We start from the raw sequence: 22168 nt of genomic DNA on the forward strand, positions 1-22168 counted from the left end.
AGCAACGCCTCTTGAACGGCGGCTTGGGAGCAACGCCTCTTGAACGGCGGCTTGGGAGCAACGCCTCTTGAACGGCGGCTTGGGAGCAACGCCTCTTGAACGGCGGCTTGGGAGCAACGGAGGACGTCCTGGGCGCGGCAGGCGACGGAGCAGCAGAGTCCTCGGCAGGCTCCGTGGAGGACGACCTGGGCGCGGCAGGCGACGGAGCAGCAGAGTCCTCGGCAGGCTCCGTGGAGGACGACCTGGGCGCGGCAGGCGAAGGAGCAGCAGAGTCCTCGGCAGGCTCCGTGGAGGACGACCTGGGCGCGGCAGGCGGCGGAGCAGGAGAGTCCTCGGCAGGCTCCGTGGAGGACGGCCTGGGCGCGGCAGGCGGCGGAGCAGCAGAGTTCTCGGCAGGCTCCGTGGAGGACGACCTGGGCGCGGCAGGCGGCGAGGCAGGGTCAGCCGGCGGCAGAGCAGTAGAGACTCAGACGGCGGGCGTCGCGGTGGGCGACCCCGGCGAGGCGCAGTCATCGGGCGGCGGAACGGCAGGGTCTTTGGTGGTGGTCGTCGCGGAAGGCGGCCCCGGCGAGGCTGGAACAGAGGCGGGCGTCGCGGTGGGCGACCTCGTCGTGGCTGGGTCAGCTGGCAGAGAGGCAGGAGGATCTCAGGTAGCTGGCAGTGGACCTCTTGGACCGCCTCACAGGACCTTGGAGCTTTGGCTGGAGGCGGATTCCCCTGGTCCGCCTCAGAGCACTCTGGAGCCTTGGCTGGAGGCAAGTTCCCCTGGACCACCTCTCTGGACTGGAGAGCTGGCACTGGAGGCGGGTCCCCCTGGACCGCCTCGGAGGACTCTGGAGGCTTGACCGGAGGCGGGTCCCCCTGGACCGCCTCGGAGGACTCTGGAGGCTTGACCGGAGGCGGGTCCCCCTGGACCGCCTCGGAGGACTCTGGAGGCTTGACCGGAGGCGGGTCCCCCTGGACCGCCTCGGAGGACTCTGGAGGCTTGGCCGGAGGCGGGTCCCCCTGGACCGCCTCGGAGGACTCTGGAGGCTTGACCGGAGGCGGGTCCCCCTGGACCGCCTCGGAGGACTCTGGAGGCTTGACCGGAGGCGGGTCCCCCTGAACCGCCTCGGAGGACTCTGGAGGCTTGACCGGAGGCGGGTACTCCTGAACCGCCTCGGAGGACTCTGGAGGCTTGACCGGAGGCGGGTCCCCCTGGACCGCCTCGGAGGACTCTGGAGGCTTGACCGGAGGCGGGTCCCCCTGGACCGCCTCGGAGGACTCTGGAGGCTTGACCGGAGGCGGGTCCCCCTGGACCGCCTCGGAGGACTCTGGAGGCTTGACCGGAGGCGGGTCCCCCTGGACCGCCTCGCTGGACTCGGGAGCGTAGACTGGAGGCGGGTCCACCTGGACCGCCTCGCTGGACTCGGGAACGTAGACTGGAGGCGGGTCCACCTGGACCCCCTCGCTGGACTCGGGAGCGTAGACTGGAGGCGGGTCCACCTGGACCCCCTCGCTGGACTCGGGAGCTTAGACTGGAGGCGGGTCCACCTGGACCCCCTCGCTGGACTCGGGAGCGTAGACTGGAGGCGGGTCCACCTGGACCGCCTCGCTGGACTCGGGAGCGTAGACTGGAGGCGGGTCCACCTGGACCGCCTCGCTGGACTCGGGAGCGTAGACTGGAGGCGGGTCCCCCTGGACCGCCTCGCTGGACTCGGGAGCGTAGGGAGGAAGCGGGTCCACCGGGACCCCCTCGCGGGACTGCAGGACTTCAGCTTGAGGGTGGTCTTTTCTCTCGACGGCCGGCGGCTCTTTTCTCTCGTCAGCCAGCGGGAAGTCAGTGAAGACCGGCAGCGGCGAGATGTGTGCACCCACGGAGGCCTCGGGCTGAGGCACAGCAGCACCATCGGAGGCCTCGGGCTGAGGCACAGCAGCACCATCGGAGGCCTCGGGCTGAGGCACAGCAGCACCATCGGAGGCCTCGGGCTGAGGCACAGCAGCTCCATCGGAGGCCTCGAGCTGTCCTTTCTTCCCGGCAGCCGGCAAGTCCTCTCTCTCAGTGGCCGGCGGGTCTTTCTTCTCGGTGGCCGGCGGGGCGTCAGCGAAAACTGCCGGTGGCGAGATGTGCGCACCCACGCAGGCTTTGGCCGTGGCGTGCGCAGCAGGAATCTCAGCTATAGCCAGCTGAGCGGAGGTTGCGTCGGCCGGCTGAGCGGAGGTTGCGTCGGCCGGCTGAGCGGAGGTTGCGTCGGCCGGCTGAGCGGAGGTTGCGTCGGCCGGCTGAGCGGGGCTTGCGTCGGCCGGCTGAGCGGGGCTTGCGTCGGCCGGCTGAGCGGGGCTTGCGTCGGCCGGCGGGGCTTTTCTCTCGTCGGCCGGCGGGTCCTTTCTCACGTTGGGTGGCGGCGGCAAGATGTGCGCACCCACGCAGGCTTTGGCCATGGCGTGCGCAGCGGGAACTCCCAGCGTGACCAGCGAAGCAGGAGCCTCAACTATAGCCGGCAGAGTGGAGCTTTCGGCGGCCGGCAGAGCGGAGCTTTCGGCGGATGCGCGCACACCCACGTAGGCTTGGGCCGTGGCGTGTGCGGTGGGAACCTCTGCGGTGGTTGGTGAGGCGGTGTGCACCCCGGCCTCGTAGGCTGTGGGAGTTTCGTCAGGGGCGGACCAACATGGGAGAAGGTCGTCCCTGTCCCCGTAGAAAAAGTCCCACAGCTGATCTTCATGAATGCGGGGTGCTCTAGCCAGACTCCACTGAGCGGCGGCATCTGCACTCGGCCGACTCACCGGGGAAAAGGAGGTAACGTTGGCTGCAGTTGGTGCAGCTTCAGCGGAGATGTCAGGCTTGGCCTCGGGAGAAATCTTGGGGTGCCGCGTCCGGCGTCTGCGCCGGGAGGGGCCGGGCAGCGATGTAGAGACTGCTGCTGACGGTGGGGCATCGGGAGCAGCAGCAGAGACAGTAGTGGCAACAGTTGCTGGAGCGGCGGGAACAGCCAAGGCAGGAGCTGCAGCAGCGGCGGAGACAGCTGAGACAGGTGCTGCAGCAGCGGCGGAGACAACCGAGGCAGCTGCTTCAGCAGCGGCGGAGACAGCTGAGACAGGTGCTGCAGCAGCGGCGGAGACAGCTGAGACAGGTGCTGCAGCAGCGGCGGAGACAGCCGAGGCAGGAGCTGCAGCAGCGGCGGACAGGCTGGCCAACGGAGGTCTGGTTGGGGGTGGTCTGTGGAGAATCTGGGCGTAGGCAGCCTGCTTAATCCACTCGATCTCCTCCGCTAGCCCAGTGATTACAAGTACAGACAACACAGTGGTTTGATCCTTATAAAGGTTCCACAGGCTCTCCGCCGTGTCAACCCGTACCCAGGGCGGGTCAACGGTGGGTAAAGTGTCCAGAAGCTTCCTCAGATCCAGGAACATGGTTTCAGCCAAGGAGCTCAGATGGGAGGCAGGCACTGGACTCTGTGTGGGCGACAGGCTCATTCTGGCTGGCTCGTACTGTCAGGTACTGATTACTGAGCCTGAATTCAGCCACACACAGAGCCTCGTTTTAAGAGTTTTATTGAAGGAGATGAGTGGTGGAAAGGTAACCAGTAGACTGTACCAGATGGCAGCAGAGTGATGTTGACCGTGGCTGGAGCAGGAGAACGTAGTGGAGCCGAAGCCGGGGGACTTGAGGGAACGCAGGCAGGAAGGCAGAGACGAGGCTGGCTGGAGATGGGAGCACACGATGTGGGACGAAGGACGCTGGGAGACGTGAGGCATGAGCAGACGTGGGAAGGACGTTGACGAGCCAGCAGTGAAAGCAGAAATGAGAGGAGTTTATGTAGGAGGTTGAACAGGTGGAATGAGTCCAGACTTGATTATTGCAGCAGGTGAAACTGATCCAGCATGGAGTGAAGCAGGGGAGAGAAGGTAGTGGAAGGCTCCGGAACTGTCCATGGTGCAGCAGGAGAACTGCATCCTGACAGTTTTAGCTTAGGTTCTGTCTTAGTTTTTGTTTGTGTCTTAGTGTGGGTTTTGAGGTTTCTTTTGCAGTTATTGTTTTAGGTTTGTTTGTTCTTGTTTTGAGCCTCAGCACTGATGTCTGGTCTAATTACTTACTCTGCACACCTGCCTATTCCACCCCTGCTGTAATCACCTCTCACCAGTTTCACCTGCTTCCACCTCCATACAAACTGTTGAGACCAGACAGCAGTGCCAGGTCATCTTGTTGAGTTTATGGGTGAGTCTTCTCCTGCAATATTCAGTTTAAGTTTTGGTTTTGGATTTTTGACCCTCTTGTCTTCAGAAACACAAGCCATCCTGTTCTGCCTGTCTGTTCCTGTTTTTACATGGCCTGCTGGACTGTTTGTTTTTCTGCCATCTTTTGGTTTGACGGTCTCTTTGGCTTTTTCCCTGTTTTTGATTTTTGTTAATAAAAAAACCTGATCTGAACCTGGCTGAATTCTCTATCCCCTGCCTCTGATCATTACAAGAACAACAGAATTGAGTTCTAAGATCTGCAGGGAGGACCTGTTCTTATTACATGTAGAGTAACTTTCATGTTAACCGTAGGTGTAATGAATCTGACATTCAGCCAGACATGGTGTTATGCTTTAAAAGATCTATTGAAACCTGCAGATTCAAGCATGAGTCTGGCCATTCTGACAGCTGTCTGCTCACAGCAGGAGATGACAGGCAGGTTGACAGAGGCTGGTATCAGTTCCATTGGACAGGCATTGGTGATCATGGGCAGGCTGCAACAGGTGTGTGAATGAGGTTGAGGTCTTGAACAGAGATCAGGCAGGGAAAAACGCTGGACATCTACATCTACTTTTAATCTGGCGCCTGTCTGTGTGCTGAGGTCTAGTATATATAGGGAGATGAACAGGTGAAGGACATGAGGTTGACTGAGCTGCCAAGGGAGCAGGCTTACGGATGCCTAAGATGATCGTGATTGTGGCGGTAGAGGACGAGAGGCAGTAAGCAGACAGGCCAGAACATGACAGTAGGAGGATTGATAGAGTTTAAACTATTTGAAAAGGATTTTATTAGCCCACCCAGATTCATGAGCAACCACTCGTGCCACTCTATGACATTGGTAAAGCCTTCCCACAACAACACCCTTGCATTGTGCTGTAGGGCCCAAACCAAGAGGATCCCCCTCCATGATGCTCAGTTAAGGAAGAGCATTTCCTTCTTAAATCCTACAGAAGCAGAAAGGACGTGTTTAGGTTTTCAAACATAGCTTCTCCATACTGACTTCATCTGTTTTAATAAATGATGTGTTTTTTTGTAGACTAGATATTAGATTTAAATAATTTGGGGAAGCCGATAAAGAAAGGACGATGCTGAATCTGGTGCAGTAGAGAAAACGCTAGGATTAAACGGGGACTCTTTTTCCCAAGACTTTCAATTTTGACTCGCAAGATCTTGGGAATCTTACTCATACAGTGTACACAGTGTTAAAACAAGAAACAGTAGAAAGTTTTGAAGATCCTAGAGTTAGCCAGAGCATACAAGAAGCTGGGTGCAATGCCAATGATCTTGTACACCTAAAACTGTACTGATGAGGGGGCTGGACGCTACATATATATCTGTAATTCTTCGTAAATAAGTGAGAGTTTAAATTTTATACATCTTCACAATTCTAAAAAGGATGGCAACCAACATGTCAGGCAGCTATGAAAAGTCAAAAGCAGTAAACCTCTTCCGCATTGGTGCTAACTCCTCATGAGGCCCCAGTTTTCAGCCCCTTTCACACAGCTCGATGGCACATTAGACATAAACAAGACGCTGTGCAATGTTTTATGTAACTTAATCCAAAATATACCTGGCTTGGAGAAATTTGGCTTACAACGTAAACCACACCAGGAAAAGCTCCCTTTCCATTAGTGCTTTAAATATCCAAGATTTAGTTTCGCTGTCAGTTATATGAGGCGTCCTGGGAAATGTCTCCATGAGTCCTCTGCAGTTACCTGGCTGGGACGTTGATCTGGGGACAGCTGCTGTGCTAACAGCACCCTCAGCAATGTTGCTGGTCATGCTCTGCCGCTTCCCAACTGCAGCCATCGCGCCACGTAGCGTATCTGCAGGGAAGCCAAATTCTTTATGCCGATCTTAGCAAATAAAAACGAATGTAACAAACGGTGGCAGTTGCAAAATGATCAAATGTACTTCAATCAAAAATAAGAGCAGCTCTACTGATGCAGGACTTGACACCACTGGAAAAAAAAACTCTGGACCACACAAAAATAATCACATGCAACAAAAACATGTCATCTAATTCTTTCTGAACTTGATCATGCACTGTAAAGTTCCCAAATCAGGCAACTAATGGAGACATAAACAAACATCCAGAAAATAAAATACCACCACCAATTACAACATTTGTCAAGCTTCACAAAAGGCTTAAAATTATCTTTTTACGTATACCTTCGTAACCAAAAGGAGTGGGATCGCTCTTTATCTCATGTCTCTTGCTCTTAATGCTAGCAGAGAGGGGACCTGGCAAAAAAGATGCAATCAGACACTTATTCAGAAAGTAGCCCATTATAAAGAACGGCACATAAAGTAACCCAGGAACATCCAGTAAGCTCCTCTTACATTATAATTCAGTGGCATTTAATGTCTGTCAGTTAAAAAGTTAAGAAGGAATGCTTTTGCTCTTTTGCTTTTTAAATAATTTTATGATGATCATTACTATAAAAAGACACATGGATCAGACACACTGAAGAATTGGTCCAACTACAAAAGAAGAAAAACTTAACTGTAAAAAGAACCAAAAAAGCATGTTTATTCATTTTCTTGTTAGGTTCAGAAGAGATTTATGTGGTCTGAAAAAAATAGAAAAACACCAAGAAGGCCACCTTGTGCCATGTCTCAAACACTGAACAGTCTTAAACTGATCAAAAACAGTTAACATCTTAGATCTAGGTGGCACTGGGGAGTCTTCATCATTTATTTTCTGTCTCATCAGTATGAGAAGCTATTGGCTCTGGTACACTGATGGCAGCGCAAAACTCAACATCCCTTGACTCTCAGGAAGTTGACTAGGAAACAACATTTCACAGGGAGGCTGGAGAACTGACAGAATCCACTCATGAGCAGAAACAGGAGACGAATCCAGTTCATTTGTGAGGAGCAAGTTGGCTGTAGCAACAGTTGCTGAACATAATGCAGGTAGGATTGTTTATATACACTCATCATGGGTATTAATGTTGTTTTTTTACTTTAAAAATAGTTGTTTTTCCAGTGTGGAATAGATGCAAAAAACAACAAGGATGTAAAGCAGCACCATATAAGTTCTGACCCAAGTATTAACTTAATTTGAGGTATATTAAATGATTTTTCAGGTCAATATACAGCACCTGGGACATATGGATGCTCCGTTCGGGCTGCCCTTCTTAAAAACTCTATGCAAATTTGGAGGGTCGGATCCGTTGCTGAATGGGTCATGTTTCCTTACAAGCAACTCCATGACTTCGCAACCTGCTGGTCCAAACTGGTCTGCTTTCAGATTCCAAAACCCGGAGGAAGACTGTTTAATTTTGTGACAGTGGAGTGTTGCCAGTGGCTGTCAGGGGTGCTAAACCTGGAGGTTACAGGTCTAGCGCCCCTAGTGGCTAAAGTTACACGGGGCTGCCTTAAAAAAGAGATCTAGGTGCACAGGCTTAAAATTATTGTGAATTTTCTCTGATATATTCAGGCTCAAACATATACAGACATGTTCAATAACTTTGAATATTATGAAAACATTAGCCTACTTCAGTAATTCAATTCACATTATATAGAATCATTTTATGGCTTTATTTCAGTTAATCATGATGGTTTTCTGCATATAGCTAATAAAAACGTTAAATTAAAGATTAGGATAATACATAAGACCAATAAAATAATTTTAATACAGATATGTGGACTTAATGAAAAGTATCTTTAATACCTGTTATTTTCAAACGGTACTTTTAATCTCACAAGAGCTTCATCGGAACAGATGTTCTAGTTTATTTTATTTATGTCACTGTAGATATATTCCCCTAACCTGACAAAAGCCAGACGCATGTCGCTCCGCCTAGCTCCACTCACATACATCTGGGACACCGCCATAGGAATTGCCTTTACTGAAGGCTGGGCCTTATCAAAAATTCTTGCATATGATTGGATAAGCCACTTGTCTGTCATCTTTATCGACGTGCTATTTCAACCACTCACACCGAAGCTAACCCGTGACGCTGATGATAGCGACGCAGGAAAAAAAAAAAAAAATTTATGTGTTTGCGGCTCTAGAGGCACGCATTTTATTGACAGTGAGCTGACAGGAAGAGGGGGGAAGACAGGCGGCAAAGCGCCGCGGGTCGGAGTCGATCCCGGGCCGACCGCGTTGAGGACTAAAGGCCTCCTAATATGGTTCGCGTTAACCGCTCCGGGGCGCGTCCGCTGCCGACGCGGACGCGCCCCGGAAAACAAAACTTGCCAAATCCAGTCGGGAGAAGGGCGAAAACATCGTTTCCACCAACAAAAGCCTTCAGAGGCGTTCTCTGATGTTCTTTTAATGAAACAATATTAGGTAGATTGGACAACACGGAAGGAATAGCAGCATCAATGTTAACGCTTGCTTCTTCGACGAGCCGCCATTGCTATCAAAACAGTCTCACGTCATGGTCGCGTCTCCACTACGTCACATCTATGAAATGCCAGCCCTGCATCCTGATTGGCCAGACCATAAAATTGGTTGGAGAAATCACTTTCTACGGGCGATGTCCCAGATGTATGTGAGTGGAGCTAGGCGGAGCGACATGCGTCTGGCTTCTGTCAGGTTAATATTCCCCTACATCTTTTAACAAGCTATTAAATTAAAAACTTTATTTTGACTCAATACCTTCTCAACAGTGATTCTGACTGAGATTCTGACTTTGACGGCAGCCATTGGACTAACCAGCAGCGAAAACAATGTTAGGGACGTCTTTAAGAGCTATTTTTAAACAACAGTTTCTAAACAGTCATATGTAATTCTGTGTTATTTTGATGTGTCACCACCATGGAAAGGTTCAGCGGAGGGCCTGAACCATCTCCATGACATTAAAGCTTAACTCAAGCTAAACTATCAAGGTAGTTTCCAGTTCCTCACATGAGCTACTAAAACTGCCTCTTCGAAATTCTGTTGAAACTTTGCAGGCTATGCCTAAAAGCTATGGAAAACCAGCCTATTTAAACAAGCTTGACAAATTTTCTCAAATAGATTGGTCAAACATGTAGTTAGAAAGGAAGATGCCAGAAGCTTGCTGATGGCTACAAAAAGCCCGAGGTAGAGGTTTATCATACCAAGTCACCATTATTGATAATAAAGGGATAATGTGTTGTTTTATACCTGTGTGGATTAAAGAAAATATAATCCATATTCAAAGGTGCACAACTGATTTATGCTTACAAAAACCATTGCAGTTGTATATTGTTTAATAATTTAATTCTAAAAAAGAATAGTTCAAAGCATCTCTTGCCTAAAACCCAGATTAAATGTATGTGCATCACGGGTGTACATTAATCTTGGACTGCAGCTGTGTCTGGTAAGTATAGACTTATTACTGGTCTGGGATTTTACTTTTATCTGCTGCCATTACTTAACTATTGTTTACATTCATTCAAGTTTTTGAAGTTAGACTGATGCCTATGACTTTTCTAACATGTGCTGTGTTATCATCCAAGTGAATGTTACAGAGAGAAAAATTTTTTCAAATATGTTGCATTTGTTGTTTATTGATACTACCCTTCAAACGTTTGGACACTTCTTCTCATTCAGTGGCCTGTCTTTATTTTTATTCCTACCTCTGGGAACTCCTTCAAGACTGTTGGGAACCCATTTCAGGTGACTAACCTCATGCAGCTCATTGAAAGAAAGCCAACAATGTGCAAAGCAGCAATCAAAGCAAGGGGGGGTATTTTTGAAGAGTCTAAAATGTATAAGATGTTTTGAGTTATACCACACTGCATGCTACATACTGCGTTGGTTTCTGGTCTTCTGGGAAATGTCCAATAAAATTAGTTGAGGTTTGTGGTTTTAAAGTGACAAAATGTAGAAAAGTCCAAGGGCTAATAACACTTTTGCAAGGCACTGTAATTCAGTTTGCATCGAAAATGTTTCATTTTTAATATAGTTACATGAAAGTCACAAATATTACAAAGATTTAGAAAAAAAAGGAAAAAAGACTAGAAAAAGAGAGTGAAAAACACATCTCTGGAAACTCAGTACCTTTGTTGCGTCGCATGGCGGAGGAAGAGGAGGCAAGAGAGGAAGTGAGAGAGAAGCGGCGAGGGAGCTCTGCCTCTTTTGCAGTGGGTTCTATGGCAAAATAAGTGGAAAGGAATGGGGGAACAGAAAAGCAGGGAAAGGGAGCCATTGAGATCTACATCATTGTAAATTAATAAAAGAGCAAAAGAAACAGCAGATGTAGTGAGGATGAAAGACAAACCACATGACAGTGTGAGAGGAGGACACAAGCGATGTAGAGATCGTCATTGTCTAATGCGAACGAATGGGATTTAAAAAATACTCAAATGCCTTACAAATTTCTCCGTGGATAGAGTTTGTAATATATGCTTAAAATGCAAAACGAGAGACTAAAACAACTCTGAGGAAGCAATAAATGACAAGGAAACATAGGTCGCTGTTAAGCATATGCGTGTAGGATAAAGAAAGCAAAGCAAATTGGAACTAAACAGGAAAACATAATGACTTCCAGCTGAGATGATGCAAATATACTTCTTGTTCCGAGATGTTTCCCATACTTTACTACCTTCATAACAGGTCAAAGAGACTTTGCAACACAATAAACACCATGAGTATAATACTTCACTAGCTGCGGATGTGTGACTTGCTAAAATCAGTGTCAACACGTGATGCAACACCAGTGCAACATAACAGAGGACCAGCGTTCCCTTGTTTTAAAGGGAGTTTTCTATCAGATGACAAGGCTATCACCTTGGGACCGAAAGCTTCCTCTCCTTCAAACAAGTAGGTGGCCCTCACTGTACAGTCATGGTCAAAAGTATTGAGAATGATTCAAATGTTAATATTTACAAAGTCTACTGCTTCGGTTTTTATAACGGCAATTTGCATATACTCCAGAATGTTATAAAGAGTGATCTGTGTAACAGCAATTAATTGCAAAGTCAATATTTGCCTAGAAAATTAACTTTATCCCCCAAAACATTTCAACGTCATTGCAGCCCTGCCTTAAAAGGACCAGCTAACATTGTTTCAGTGATTGCTCCATTAACACAGGTGTGGGTGGAGATCAATCTGTCATGATTAAGTAAGAATGACACCACTGGACACTTTAAAAAGAGGCTGGTGCTTGGCATTATTGTTTCTCTTCTGTGAACCATGGTTATCTCTAAAGAAACACATGCAGTCATCATTACACTGCACAAAAATGGCCTAACAGGAAAGAAAATCGCAGCTAGAAAGATTGCACCTCAGTCAACAACCTATTGCATCATCAAAAACTTCAAGGAGAGAGGTTCCATTGTTGCCAAAAAGGCTCCAGGGCGCTCAAGAATGACCAGCCAGCACCAGGACCGTCTCTTAAAAGTGTTTCAGCTGCGGGTTCGGGCTACCAGCAGTGCAGAGCTTGCTCAGGAATGGCAGCAGGCAGGTACGAGTGCATCTGCACGCACTGTGAGGCGGAGACTCTTGGAGCAAGGCCTGGTCTCAAGGAGGGCAGCAAAAAAGCCACTTCTCTCCAGGAAAAAACATCAGGGACAGACTGATATTCTGCAAAAGGTACAGGGAGTGGACTGCTGAGGACTGGGGTAAAGTCCTTTTCTCTGATGAATCCCCTTTCCAATTGTTTGGGACATCTGGAAAACAGCTTGTTCGGAGAAGACGAGGTGAGCGCTACCACCAGTCTTGTCTCATGCCAACTGTAAAGCATCCTGAAACCATTCATGTGTGGGGTTGCTTCTCAGCCAAGGGAGTCGGCTCTCTCACAGTCTTACCTAAAAGCCAGCCATGAATACAGAATGGTACCAGAATGTCCTCCGAGAGCAACTTCTCCCAACCGTCCATAAGCAGTTTGGTGATGAACAATGCCTTTTCCAGCATGATGGAGCACCTTGCCATAAAGCAAAGGTGATATCTAACTGACTCAGGGAACAAAACATAGAGATTCTGGGTCCATGGCCTGGAAACTCCCCTGATCTTAATCCCATTGAAAACTTGTGGTCAATCATCAAGAGACGGGTGGAAAAACGAAAACCTAGGAATTCTGACAAAATGCAAGCATTGATTGTGCAAGAATGGACTGCTATCAGTCAGGATTTGGTCCAGAAGTACACAAGGGAGAATTGCAGAGGTCCAGGGAGAATTGCAGAGGTCCAGAGAAGAGGGGCCAACACTGCAAATATTGACTTGCTGCATTAACTCATTCTAAATGTCATTAAAAGCTTTTGTTACTCATATGATTGCAATTGTATTTCTGTACTTATGTGATGACAACATCTGACATACACACATGAAAACCAGAGGGCAGCAGATCATGTGAAAATACAATATTTGTGTCATTCTCAATACTTTTGGCCCTCACTGTAGGTGGAGATTAGGGGGAAAGCAAAACACCAACCACAATGAGACTGCCGTCCTTCCTCCAGGCTGGATATTGATCTCAGCCCTTTTCTTTCCCTATCGTGAGGGTACTTAGATGCACATGGGGCTGAAATGGCCTCATACCCAATGGTGTGGCAGAATTCAAGCTAGGGCTTCCTCCAAAAATGTTAATACATTTCAGAATGTAAGGATAGCTCATTTATTGCTAAACTGCGTCTCAGATCTCTGTTCCCCCACCACCAGCTGTCTGACAGAACAACTTCTTTAGCTAAAGAAGTAAAGGAAAAGAAGTTGTGTTTGGGTTATAGATCTATGGCTATTGCATACATTTAATCTTTAAGGATTTTTATCCTATTTAGTAGAGAAAAAAACAACAGGAGAGACATGCAGGGGTTCTCAAAAGTGTCCACATCCCTCTTTAAATGCTGGTGTGCTGTGATGTCAAAAATGAGACTGTAACTAGTCTTTCCAAACATTTTTTCCTTTAATGTGACATATATCCAGTAAAATTCTACTTAAAAACAGTAATGTTAGAAGAAAAAATAAAAAGCTGTAAGCTTTTTAAAATTATGTCTTTCTCTATCATCAGCTTCCTATCAGAAACCTGAAGATTTTAGGTCAAAACTCTTTGCCAGCCCACCTGACCACTTTCCTTTTCATCTTTTGATGAAGTAGGTCTGCAACAACAGAAGGCCAATCCAAGTTAAGGAAAAGCAGACCCTACGTAAAGCGAAATACATGATTGGATGGGCATGTCACAATGGGTATATCTTTGCCTTACAGGCATATCTTTTATTCAAATCCTGATTGGATATTTAAGTCACCACGTGGTTTTGTTAATGACTTAAATCTGGACAATAGTTGGACTTGTCTTTCAACAGGAGTGTGTATGCTGTTATGTTATTTCTGGTTATCTGAAAATGTATTTTTAAACTACCAAACACATAAAACAATAACTAAAACTGTTTTAACAAATAGGCTATTTTACTAAACATGATTTTTTTTTTTATTCAGTTCTGAGGAAAAGATCCTGACCCAGATCTGTAAAATGACATTTCCCTGCACACGTCTAAATACTCTAGTGAGTGTGGAGATAAAAAAAGATTGCTTGTAGACCCCGATGAACTGTTGTAGCTCATTAGCTGTCATCACAGTACAGACAACAAGCCAGCAGCAACATACCTGCACATTAGAAATACATGACAAAAGGACTGAAAACCAAATGAGCTGAAAAACACAACATTTGTGAGTAAACTGAGGGAAATCAGATCAACAATTTGGATTTTCATCCAGAAAATGTCAGGATGTGAACCCCGTCTTTAACAGCTAAAGAGAAGAAGATTTTTTCCAGTGGGCTGCAAAGAACAATTGGTGATCCATGAATGATTGGATGGAAGTATGAGTGGTATTTAAGGGTGTTATATACTTTTATATGCATTAAACCAGGATACAGGGACCTAAGGACCCTGGCCACTTAATTAAGATAGTACCAAACTACTGCACAAACAGTGAATGCTTCCCATTACATATTCTGGGGTGTAAGAGTTCCCAGTTGTTTTGAACAAGCAAAAGCCTTTGTAGAGTTCCTGTAGTATTATGCAGGCCAGCAGTTTGGTGCCACTGATGTCTCTTGATATTCCATCTCTGAGAGAGATGGACCGCCTGGGTTGTTGGGCCATGTGCAGTTGTAGAATCAGGGGGAAGTGGTAAGAAAGCAAGAAAGTGTGTCCAACACGAAAAATAATTGGCGTTATCCTATTTAGCAACTACTAAGAGTGTAGCAGTGGTATGCCTTCATACAAAAAAAGGCTTCCCAAATTCTTAGGTTCTAATGTGTCGTGTATGCTGAGGAGAGTCTTTTATGGTCCATGTCCGGTGTGGAAGGATTCTTAGTTAGGTATGGGTCCACGAAAAACCAGAAAGGCTCCTTTGTGACAAAAGGCTCACATTCCCGCCAACATTCCACAAGACCGCATGTCAGGTAAAAGAGCTGGGGCAATGGCAGTCTGTTGCTCTCCAGTAAGGCATGTTTCTAAAGCTACCAGCTTGCTATACTGCCACAAAGTTTCTTAGTCTGCCAAGTTTACTGGCAACTTGGAAAAACACCACTTACATAGATCTAAACATGAAATGAAGGAGAGTTTGTGCAACATTAAGTCCTGTCATGTCTCTGAAGTATGTGTCTTGCTTTTGTTGCATTCACTGAAAAGTTTGTTTAAACTGAAACCAATGAGGGGGAGTTTAAAAAGCACTGTTGTGCCATGACTGGGTACATTGCTTTTTGTCACTTTTTTTCCCCTTCCACATAAAAACCCATCTGGGAATAAAATTTAAATGATCAATGGGGGTGAATAATTATTATTAATCAGGCAGCAAGTAATAATTGAAGCTTGTCTTTCAGTTTCAACCTTCCCACATCTCCACAGCTAAGTAAGGCATCTGCATAGTGCAATATGAGAGTAAATTATATCATTATTTTGTACTGCTGCAACATTAATATGCAGTTGCCTTGTTTCTGTCCCAGTGGCATATATATAAGAAATATACGATACGTGAGAGCTTTGGTACTCAGGTGGCCAAATGTTTTAATATGTCTGAAAAGTCGGTGGTTTGTATGGTGATCAAACAAAAAGTGAATGTTACAGAGTTCAATGCTCAAAAAGGTGATGTACAAACATTAATTTGCTCTGCAATCTTGTCTTCCTACAGAATTAAAAAGAAAGGCTAATTGGCAAGAAAATGGCAGAGATATTTGGTTGTTGCTTAAAATATTCCTCTCATTTATTATTCTAACAAATAGCAAAATAAGTATCCTTCAAGAAACCTTATTGTCTATCTGTTCCAGCATGTGTAGAGATACAGAAACAGCTACAATAAAAACAATATGAACAATGCAGATGCTGTTCAAGATGATAATATGATGTAAAGATGATGTTCACAACAGTAGGATGCAAAGATAAACGGGGCCAAAATTAAGTGGATGGTGCTCCGGTTGCCTGTGTTAATGATGATGATAATGATGATAATTGTTACCTGCTGGAAGAGACCTTCTATTGGAAAGTCCCTGCAAGGTGAAATGCTTCCGAGCATTAAGAGCTGAGTGGCCTGAATGGGCTGAAGCATCAACTGAGCAGCAAGGCAAAGAAGATGTTAGTAAAGCAGGGAAATCCATGACCAGCAGAGTCTAAAAGCCTTTTGTTTTGTTTTTTTAAGTGAAATGATTGATAGACTCTTTCTTACAAATCCATGATACAGAAGGTATTAATAGGTGTTAAACAACATCAGCATGTGCTTAGAAGCAGCATTTCCTGTTTGCACAGGAAAAGCATACATTATAGTACCAATATAAAAGGTACAGATCCTAGAATTAAGGTTGCCATTTGATAGTGAAAACAGGTTAATTTCAGAAACATTACACAAGCAGGGTATATGAACACAAAGTGAAATGAACACATTTTTAATGCCAAAAATGCAAAAAAAAAAAAAAAGAGAGAAAAAAAAGAACAAAATAAAAAACAGGCCAAATATATAACTGACAATGTGTTAGCTATTTTTGGTGTATGATGCAAAAGGTGTGTCTTGACTATGACATCTGGAACGTTTTTTCAGGAACTGTCATCTACTGTGGCATTGTTTTGTGAGCACTTCCACTGTGGAACAGAGAACAGTTAGCATGATACTGAGTGGTAACTCCTTCCACCACACCAGTGTCTTCTTAGCTCTGGCTCTGTGGTTAGGAGTAGAAAGAGATCCATGGAACAGTGTGACGCCAATGCACTTGAAAGAGATTTTGACAACACAGACTTTTGTGTTCTTTTACTTCTGAGTTGTGATAATTATAGTGATTGCTCTGGCCGGGAGTAAAATACCGCTGTTCTAGCCATAAACTGTGGGTTAATTTCAGTGTTTACACTTGAAAACTGTATTTTAATTCCTACAAAGTCAGAGGAGGTTTGTAACATTAAAAGATATTTTAATGATGAAAGCTGAGAGCTGTGTCCCAAAAAAAGCATAGACCACATACATGCTGCAGGTCTCTGAAGGATCTGTTAATGATGGGCTCAGAAAACTAAAATGGTACTTGGGAAAGGTTCCTGTGATGGAAATGCATCTAAAGTCACAAAAGCATTAAAAATACACGTTAATATTGTCTGAGAGATGAGAGCTCATTTCAAACAGCCCCTTTAACTGATCCATTTCTGTGGCAAACTGGACTTCAACATCTCCAACACTGACTCCCATTTTTCTCAGAAATTTACCGTGGGCTAAAGAAGCTCTTGTTCACCTCGGTTCCTTTGGCTTTCAGGAAGACTGTGGACTGAAACAAACTCAAAAACTTTTCTACAGCTATATGAGTGGAAAAAATAGAGACAGAAGACAAATATTATCCTGGATTAGTGACTGCACCAACAGGACCCAGGTGGTGAGGCTAGGGAAACACACATCTGTCCCACTGATCCTCAACACTGGCATGCCGCAGGGCTGTGTCCTAAGCCCTGCTCTCATTACATTCTTCACATACGACTACTCTGCTATCCACTCCACACACATGGTTTTGAAACTTGCAGATGACACCATTGTGGTGGATGTCATATCCAAAAATTAAGAGACCGACTACAGAAGTCCACAATCTGACAAGGTGGTGCTCCAGGACAACAGCAAGACCAAAGAGGTCCATCCATCCATTTTCCGTCACGTCTGTCCCTTGTGGGGTCACGATGGGTGCTCCAGCTGTCAATGGGCGAGAGGCAGGGTACACCCTGGACAGGTCGCCAATCTGTCGCAGAGCAAAGATGTCATAATGGACTAAAGGAGGTCCGATAAGATGGAACATGCTCCTCTCTGCATGCAAAGGGAGGTGGTGGAGTTACAACTGAAAGCATTTGTGCTTCACCGTGACAGAGTGGTATGGGAGCTGCATAACACTGGAGAGGATCAATCTAGCACAGGTGGTGAGGGCAGCATAAGGATTGTGGGATAATACAAAATCTGGACATGGTTTATATTGCACAAGAGTAGAAAAAGGCCAGACATATTGCTGCAGATCCCACCCATCCGGACAATGCACTTTCATCAGGAAACCGATTCACAATTAAATAAAAAAATAATAGACTTAAAAATTGCTTCTTTCCCAAAGCTGTGCGGGCTGTTACTCCCACCGGCCAACATATTTACAAACATACTACTGGTTCTACAGGTTCTTGATCCGGTTGAGAATTATTTTCACTGTCTCTCACATGCTAATGTCTATTTGGACACTCCAGTTTCTCAAGGAATGTCTGTTGGACATCCATGCAAATTGTACAGTTTTGTAACTAGAAGAGTTACATTTATTGGACAGTAATTTACTGTATGTAAAGACATGTTTGTGTGATACTATCATGCAGCCGCACAGTAATCTGTATCATCAGGTCTATTTGCATGCTTTAGGCTTCTCAGGGAGTGTGTCCGTCAGTGTAATCGACTGATTTTAGGAGAAAAAAATATGCCTTGTTGTGTCTGCATGTTATGTGTAATCTGTGTGCATTCTGAGCCGGTGTCTCATCAAATATTTCACAAAGGTAACACATAGTAACAGTAAACATTCTTGATTCTTATTTTCTAAAGACAGCCGGGGCGTTTCTTCAACCAGATGCAAGATACAGGCAGAATAATGCAGTGAGACAATCCTGGGTTTGACTGAACAAATGTCCAAAGTCTTCTATGCTTAGGGTGGGCACTCGGTACATGAGGTCATACAAAGTTCAGTCAATTTTCAACAGTTTATTCAATCTGAAACATTTTGCAATCCAATTCTGTTCCCAGACAACATTAGGGGCATTTTTATTGGAGATGGTGCCTCAATGGAGTTTGCAACACATTCAAGAGCGGATCGTACTGTGGGTCTAATTAAACAGAATTTATATATAACACAAACTATATCAAGATGAACTGCATTTTGCCCACTGCTTCACCATCCTCAGTATTTATTGTCTTTCACACAGATTGCAGGCATCACTACTTTATATTAAGAACTGTTTCCATGATCCTTCCTCAACAAGTTGGTCCTCTCTGCTGCACCCAAATAGTTGGCTTAGGTTAATAAAAAGGGAGAAGCAGAAGCACACTACATATAAGGATAGGGATGGAATAGAATATTAAAAAATTAATTTTACATAACTGGATGGGCCGCTGCACCTTTACTATGGCTGGATGTTTGGTCTGTGCAGAAGGGAAATGACTGAACATGTTTAATGTGCTCTGCAAGGTAATCACTGCGCTGCTTATCTTTGTGGTTAAAGACTCCCCTTGGTCAGTGTAAATGAGTAATATGGTAGAGTCCTTTGTACCAGTACAGTATTTTGTGGGCGTGTGTCCGTGTGTGCGAGTCAAAAAGAGCTAAAGACTGAAGTAGAGGATGAGTAGAGGATTTTTGGCAGAAGGGAAGTCAACAAAACAAAAGAGGAAGAATTCGAGAGAATGGGAACAGAGGAGGTGGTGACAGTGGATGTAGTAGAACAGATAAAGGCTTGATCAGCTAGTTTTTTTAATGGTTCACATAGGACGAGAATGTAATGAGGAATGAATCAGGATACAAACTGACTGCTAACCATTTTCTTACGCAAAAAAACTCAATTATATTATAATGAAAGGGTAATATAGTAGTCATGAATCATAACCACTTACTTTCTAATTGGTTGCTCACAAATTTAAAATGCAACTTACCATTACCTATTCATTAGAAAAACAAATACAAAATGTGATCTTGGAGTCAGTAATAAATAATGGTTAACTAGCGATAAATAAATGATTAATTTCTCATTTGTTCCTTTTTGATTAAACAAATTCTTCGGCATTTTCTAAAAAAAATTTTTGTAAAGGGTTAGTATATAAATTATCCGTCTCCATAAGAAAAAAAGAGAGATTTTTTTTACCTTTTGGACTAACATTGGTAATAGCATACTTTTATGGGACCACTGACCTTTTTTCTGCCTGATGTTTGGACTGGGGTTTGCTCTCCTGAATCCTGACTCGGGACTTGATGAATCAGACTGTCTCAGTGCCATCTTACGGACATTCCTGTTGGGACAGAGGGACAGCTATGCCAATCAGAAAAACATAATCTAACGGCCCATTTATCTAAACTAGGTGACATCTTGATGAAGCCCTAGTTGAACATGTCAGCTCATGAGAGTCAGAATTCAATTTCAAGGATTTATTTATTTTTCCAGAAAGCTCATTGTGGTGTACCATCTGTCTGCTACAGTTGACACACTATTACTGATAAAGCTGTCACAAAACCTCACTTGAAAAATTCAAAGCAGCCCCTTTAAGCATCAGTTCTAGAACTAATTCTGGTTCTGTGACAAGCCCTACCATTATCCGTACTGGTTCTGACAAACACAAGCTTTAAATTTACGAAAATTTCTAAAACATAAATATTTCATTGGTCTTTGTTTACTTATAATCAAAGAATAATGATCCGATTCTTTTAATCATTTGTGTCATTTGTAATTTTGCCACTTACCTCATGGGGACTCCATAGTTATTGTTCTGGCTGGCCTCTGTGAAAGAGATCCATTACATTTAATTTTTATTGTCTTTTTTCTACATTGAAAAAAAGAAAAAGAATTAAAAGCTAATTCTTGCAATCCGCTGTCTCAGCTACCAATGATCTAAACACAGAGGTGTCAAAAGTATTTACTCCTATTACAAGGGTAGAGGTATAGATGCTAGGGTTAAAAAACACTTCTGTAGAAGTTGAAGTATCAACGCACATCTTTTATTCAAATAGAAGTATAAAAGTACCGTTTCCAAAACTACTTAACGTAATCCCCCCCCCCCACCCCCCAAAAAAGTCTATTATGACTGTATATATATAAATGTGGGATAGTCTACCTGTTTCACCCAAATGTATTCCCATTTTTTACAAATATATTAAAGAACCATACTACTGAGCAATAATGTGTGCCATGGAGCAGAAGATATGAATATTGCGTACCTATAAGTACTGTATGTGCAAAAAGCCAAACTTCAGAGGGAAGCTATCAATAACCTTGATTGGATGATAAATGTACATTCAAGCTTAGCTGCAGCAATGTGTAAGGACAACAGATGTAAGATAGCAAAACCGGTTCCCACTCCTTCCCTCTGGCCAGTGACTAATTACACAGGTGTCTCCCATCATGAGTGATGGGAGACAAGAAGAGAAGGGGCAGCCACACCCAGGAGGAGAAAGAGACAGAAAGAACGAGCAGCTGGTTGCCCGGCCACCGGCGTGATGTGATTTGGAGGAACCAGCAGAGGCATCATCAAGGAAGCGCCGTCCACCGGCACCGTGACGAGAATGAGATGTGATGGGGATGAGGCAGATCCAGACTTGGTGGAGGCAGAAACAAACCCCAGCACCAGCAGCAGGGAGGCTGTAGTGGAGCCATGGTGAGGCACACCTGAGCCGGGACCTGTTGCTCACGTTGCTATCCACGTTGGCTGGATGGAGACGGACCCATTCAAGCCAGGGACGAGGGCAGGATGGAGAAGAGGCTCCGGGGCACTGGCCCCACTGGATTAACCGCTGGATTGACTGCAGAAGGATGCCAGGTGGGAGCGGCTGATCCTCACTACCCTGTGATTGCTGAGGCCGCTGGATGTTTTAGTTTTGATGCTGGACCTTTTAGCAATTTTAACATACGGTTACACTTTTAATAAAGGTTTTAGGCATTGTGCACTGTACAGTTTTTAGAGTTTATTTTTATGGTAATAAAGTTGTTAGACTTTTAATCTTGTTGGTTTTAAATACACTACTCACCCCTGCGATATCAAACCTGTTATTCCTAGTTGTTAGGATTCTGTGCATGGTTCTTTGTGTGAGTGAGAGTTCCTGTTTTTAGAGAAGATCTCTGCTGGTGAGCTCCTGCCAGCTCTGGGTTCGGCACACCTGGAGCAAATCCCCTGATCAGGCTGACTGGGGTTTAAAAGAGGCAGCAGGATCTTCACTCCTCGCCGGATGATTACAGATGATGGTATTTCCAGCCAGCTCTAGTGAAGTTGCGTTGGTTTTTCTGCTCTAGCTCTCAAGGCTATTTTGTCCCTGTGTTTCCAGACCTTTTGGATGATCCTTCACCATTGGTAATTTGGTTTGAAGACTTGTGTGCTGTCTGAAGATCCTCAGTCAACTAACTTGCCTGCTCGCTCTCCAGTGTGTCGCTCTCACCTCAGGAAAACAACTTAACAGGAACTCCCTCTGGACTCCTTCACAGTGGACTCAGCTGCCAAGCTGACCTCAGTGGACTTTTGAACTAATTTTTGTTGTAAATAAACCTTTTTTCACTATTCTGTGTTCTGAGTGATTCTGCATGTGGGTCAGGAAACTGCCTCAAATCATGACACTAGTTTAACTAAGTGGCATTGTTGGACTCATTAGTTTTCTGTTACTTAAAATAACATGAATACTACTTGGCCACCACATATCCAGGGCTGTCTTGGATATGTGGAGACCACATAAAGTTTGGAGGTCTGTAGCAAAAGTTGACTCTGTAGAAAGTTGAGACCTCTGCTTGTTATGTGCCTCAGCATCTCCTGCCCCACCAAGTGGCCAACCACTTGGTGGGGCAGGGGGCTTCCACTTTCTTATAA

The 22168-nt window shown here is 45.2% G+C and overlaps 1 protein-coding gene across 1 annotated transcript in view; it reads right to left on the bottom strand.

The window, feature by feature from the left end:
• Window positions 1-22168, bottom strand: part of mcf2l2 (MCF.2 cell line derived transforming sequence-like 2) — a gene marked incomplete at its 5' end in the record, with an annotated part of 122275 nt that overhangs the window by 15802 nt on the left and 84305 nt on the right. The window contains 6 exon segments of the mRNA XM_021313536.2: window positions 5931-6041; window positions 6388-6459; window positions 10199-10288; window positions 15587-15679; window positions 19515-19612; window positions 20061-20097. Of these exon segments, the coding sequence (XP_021169211.1) occupies window positions 5931-6041; window positions 6388-6459; window positions 10199-10288; window positions 15587-15679; window positions 19515-19612; window positions 20061-20097 (501 nt within the window).

This window comes from Fundulus heteroclitus, chromosome 9 (assembly GCF_011125445.2).
Source record: "Fundulus heteroclitus isolate FHET01 chromosome 9, MU-UCD_Fhet_4.1, whole genome shotgun sequence".
NCBI classification, from domain to species: domain Eukaryota; kingdom Metazoa; phylum Chordata; class Actinopteri; order Cyprinodontiformes; family Fundulidae; genus Fundulus; species Fundulus heteroclitus.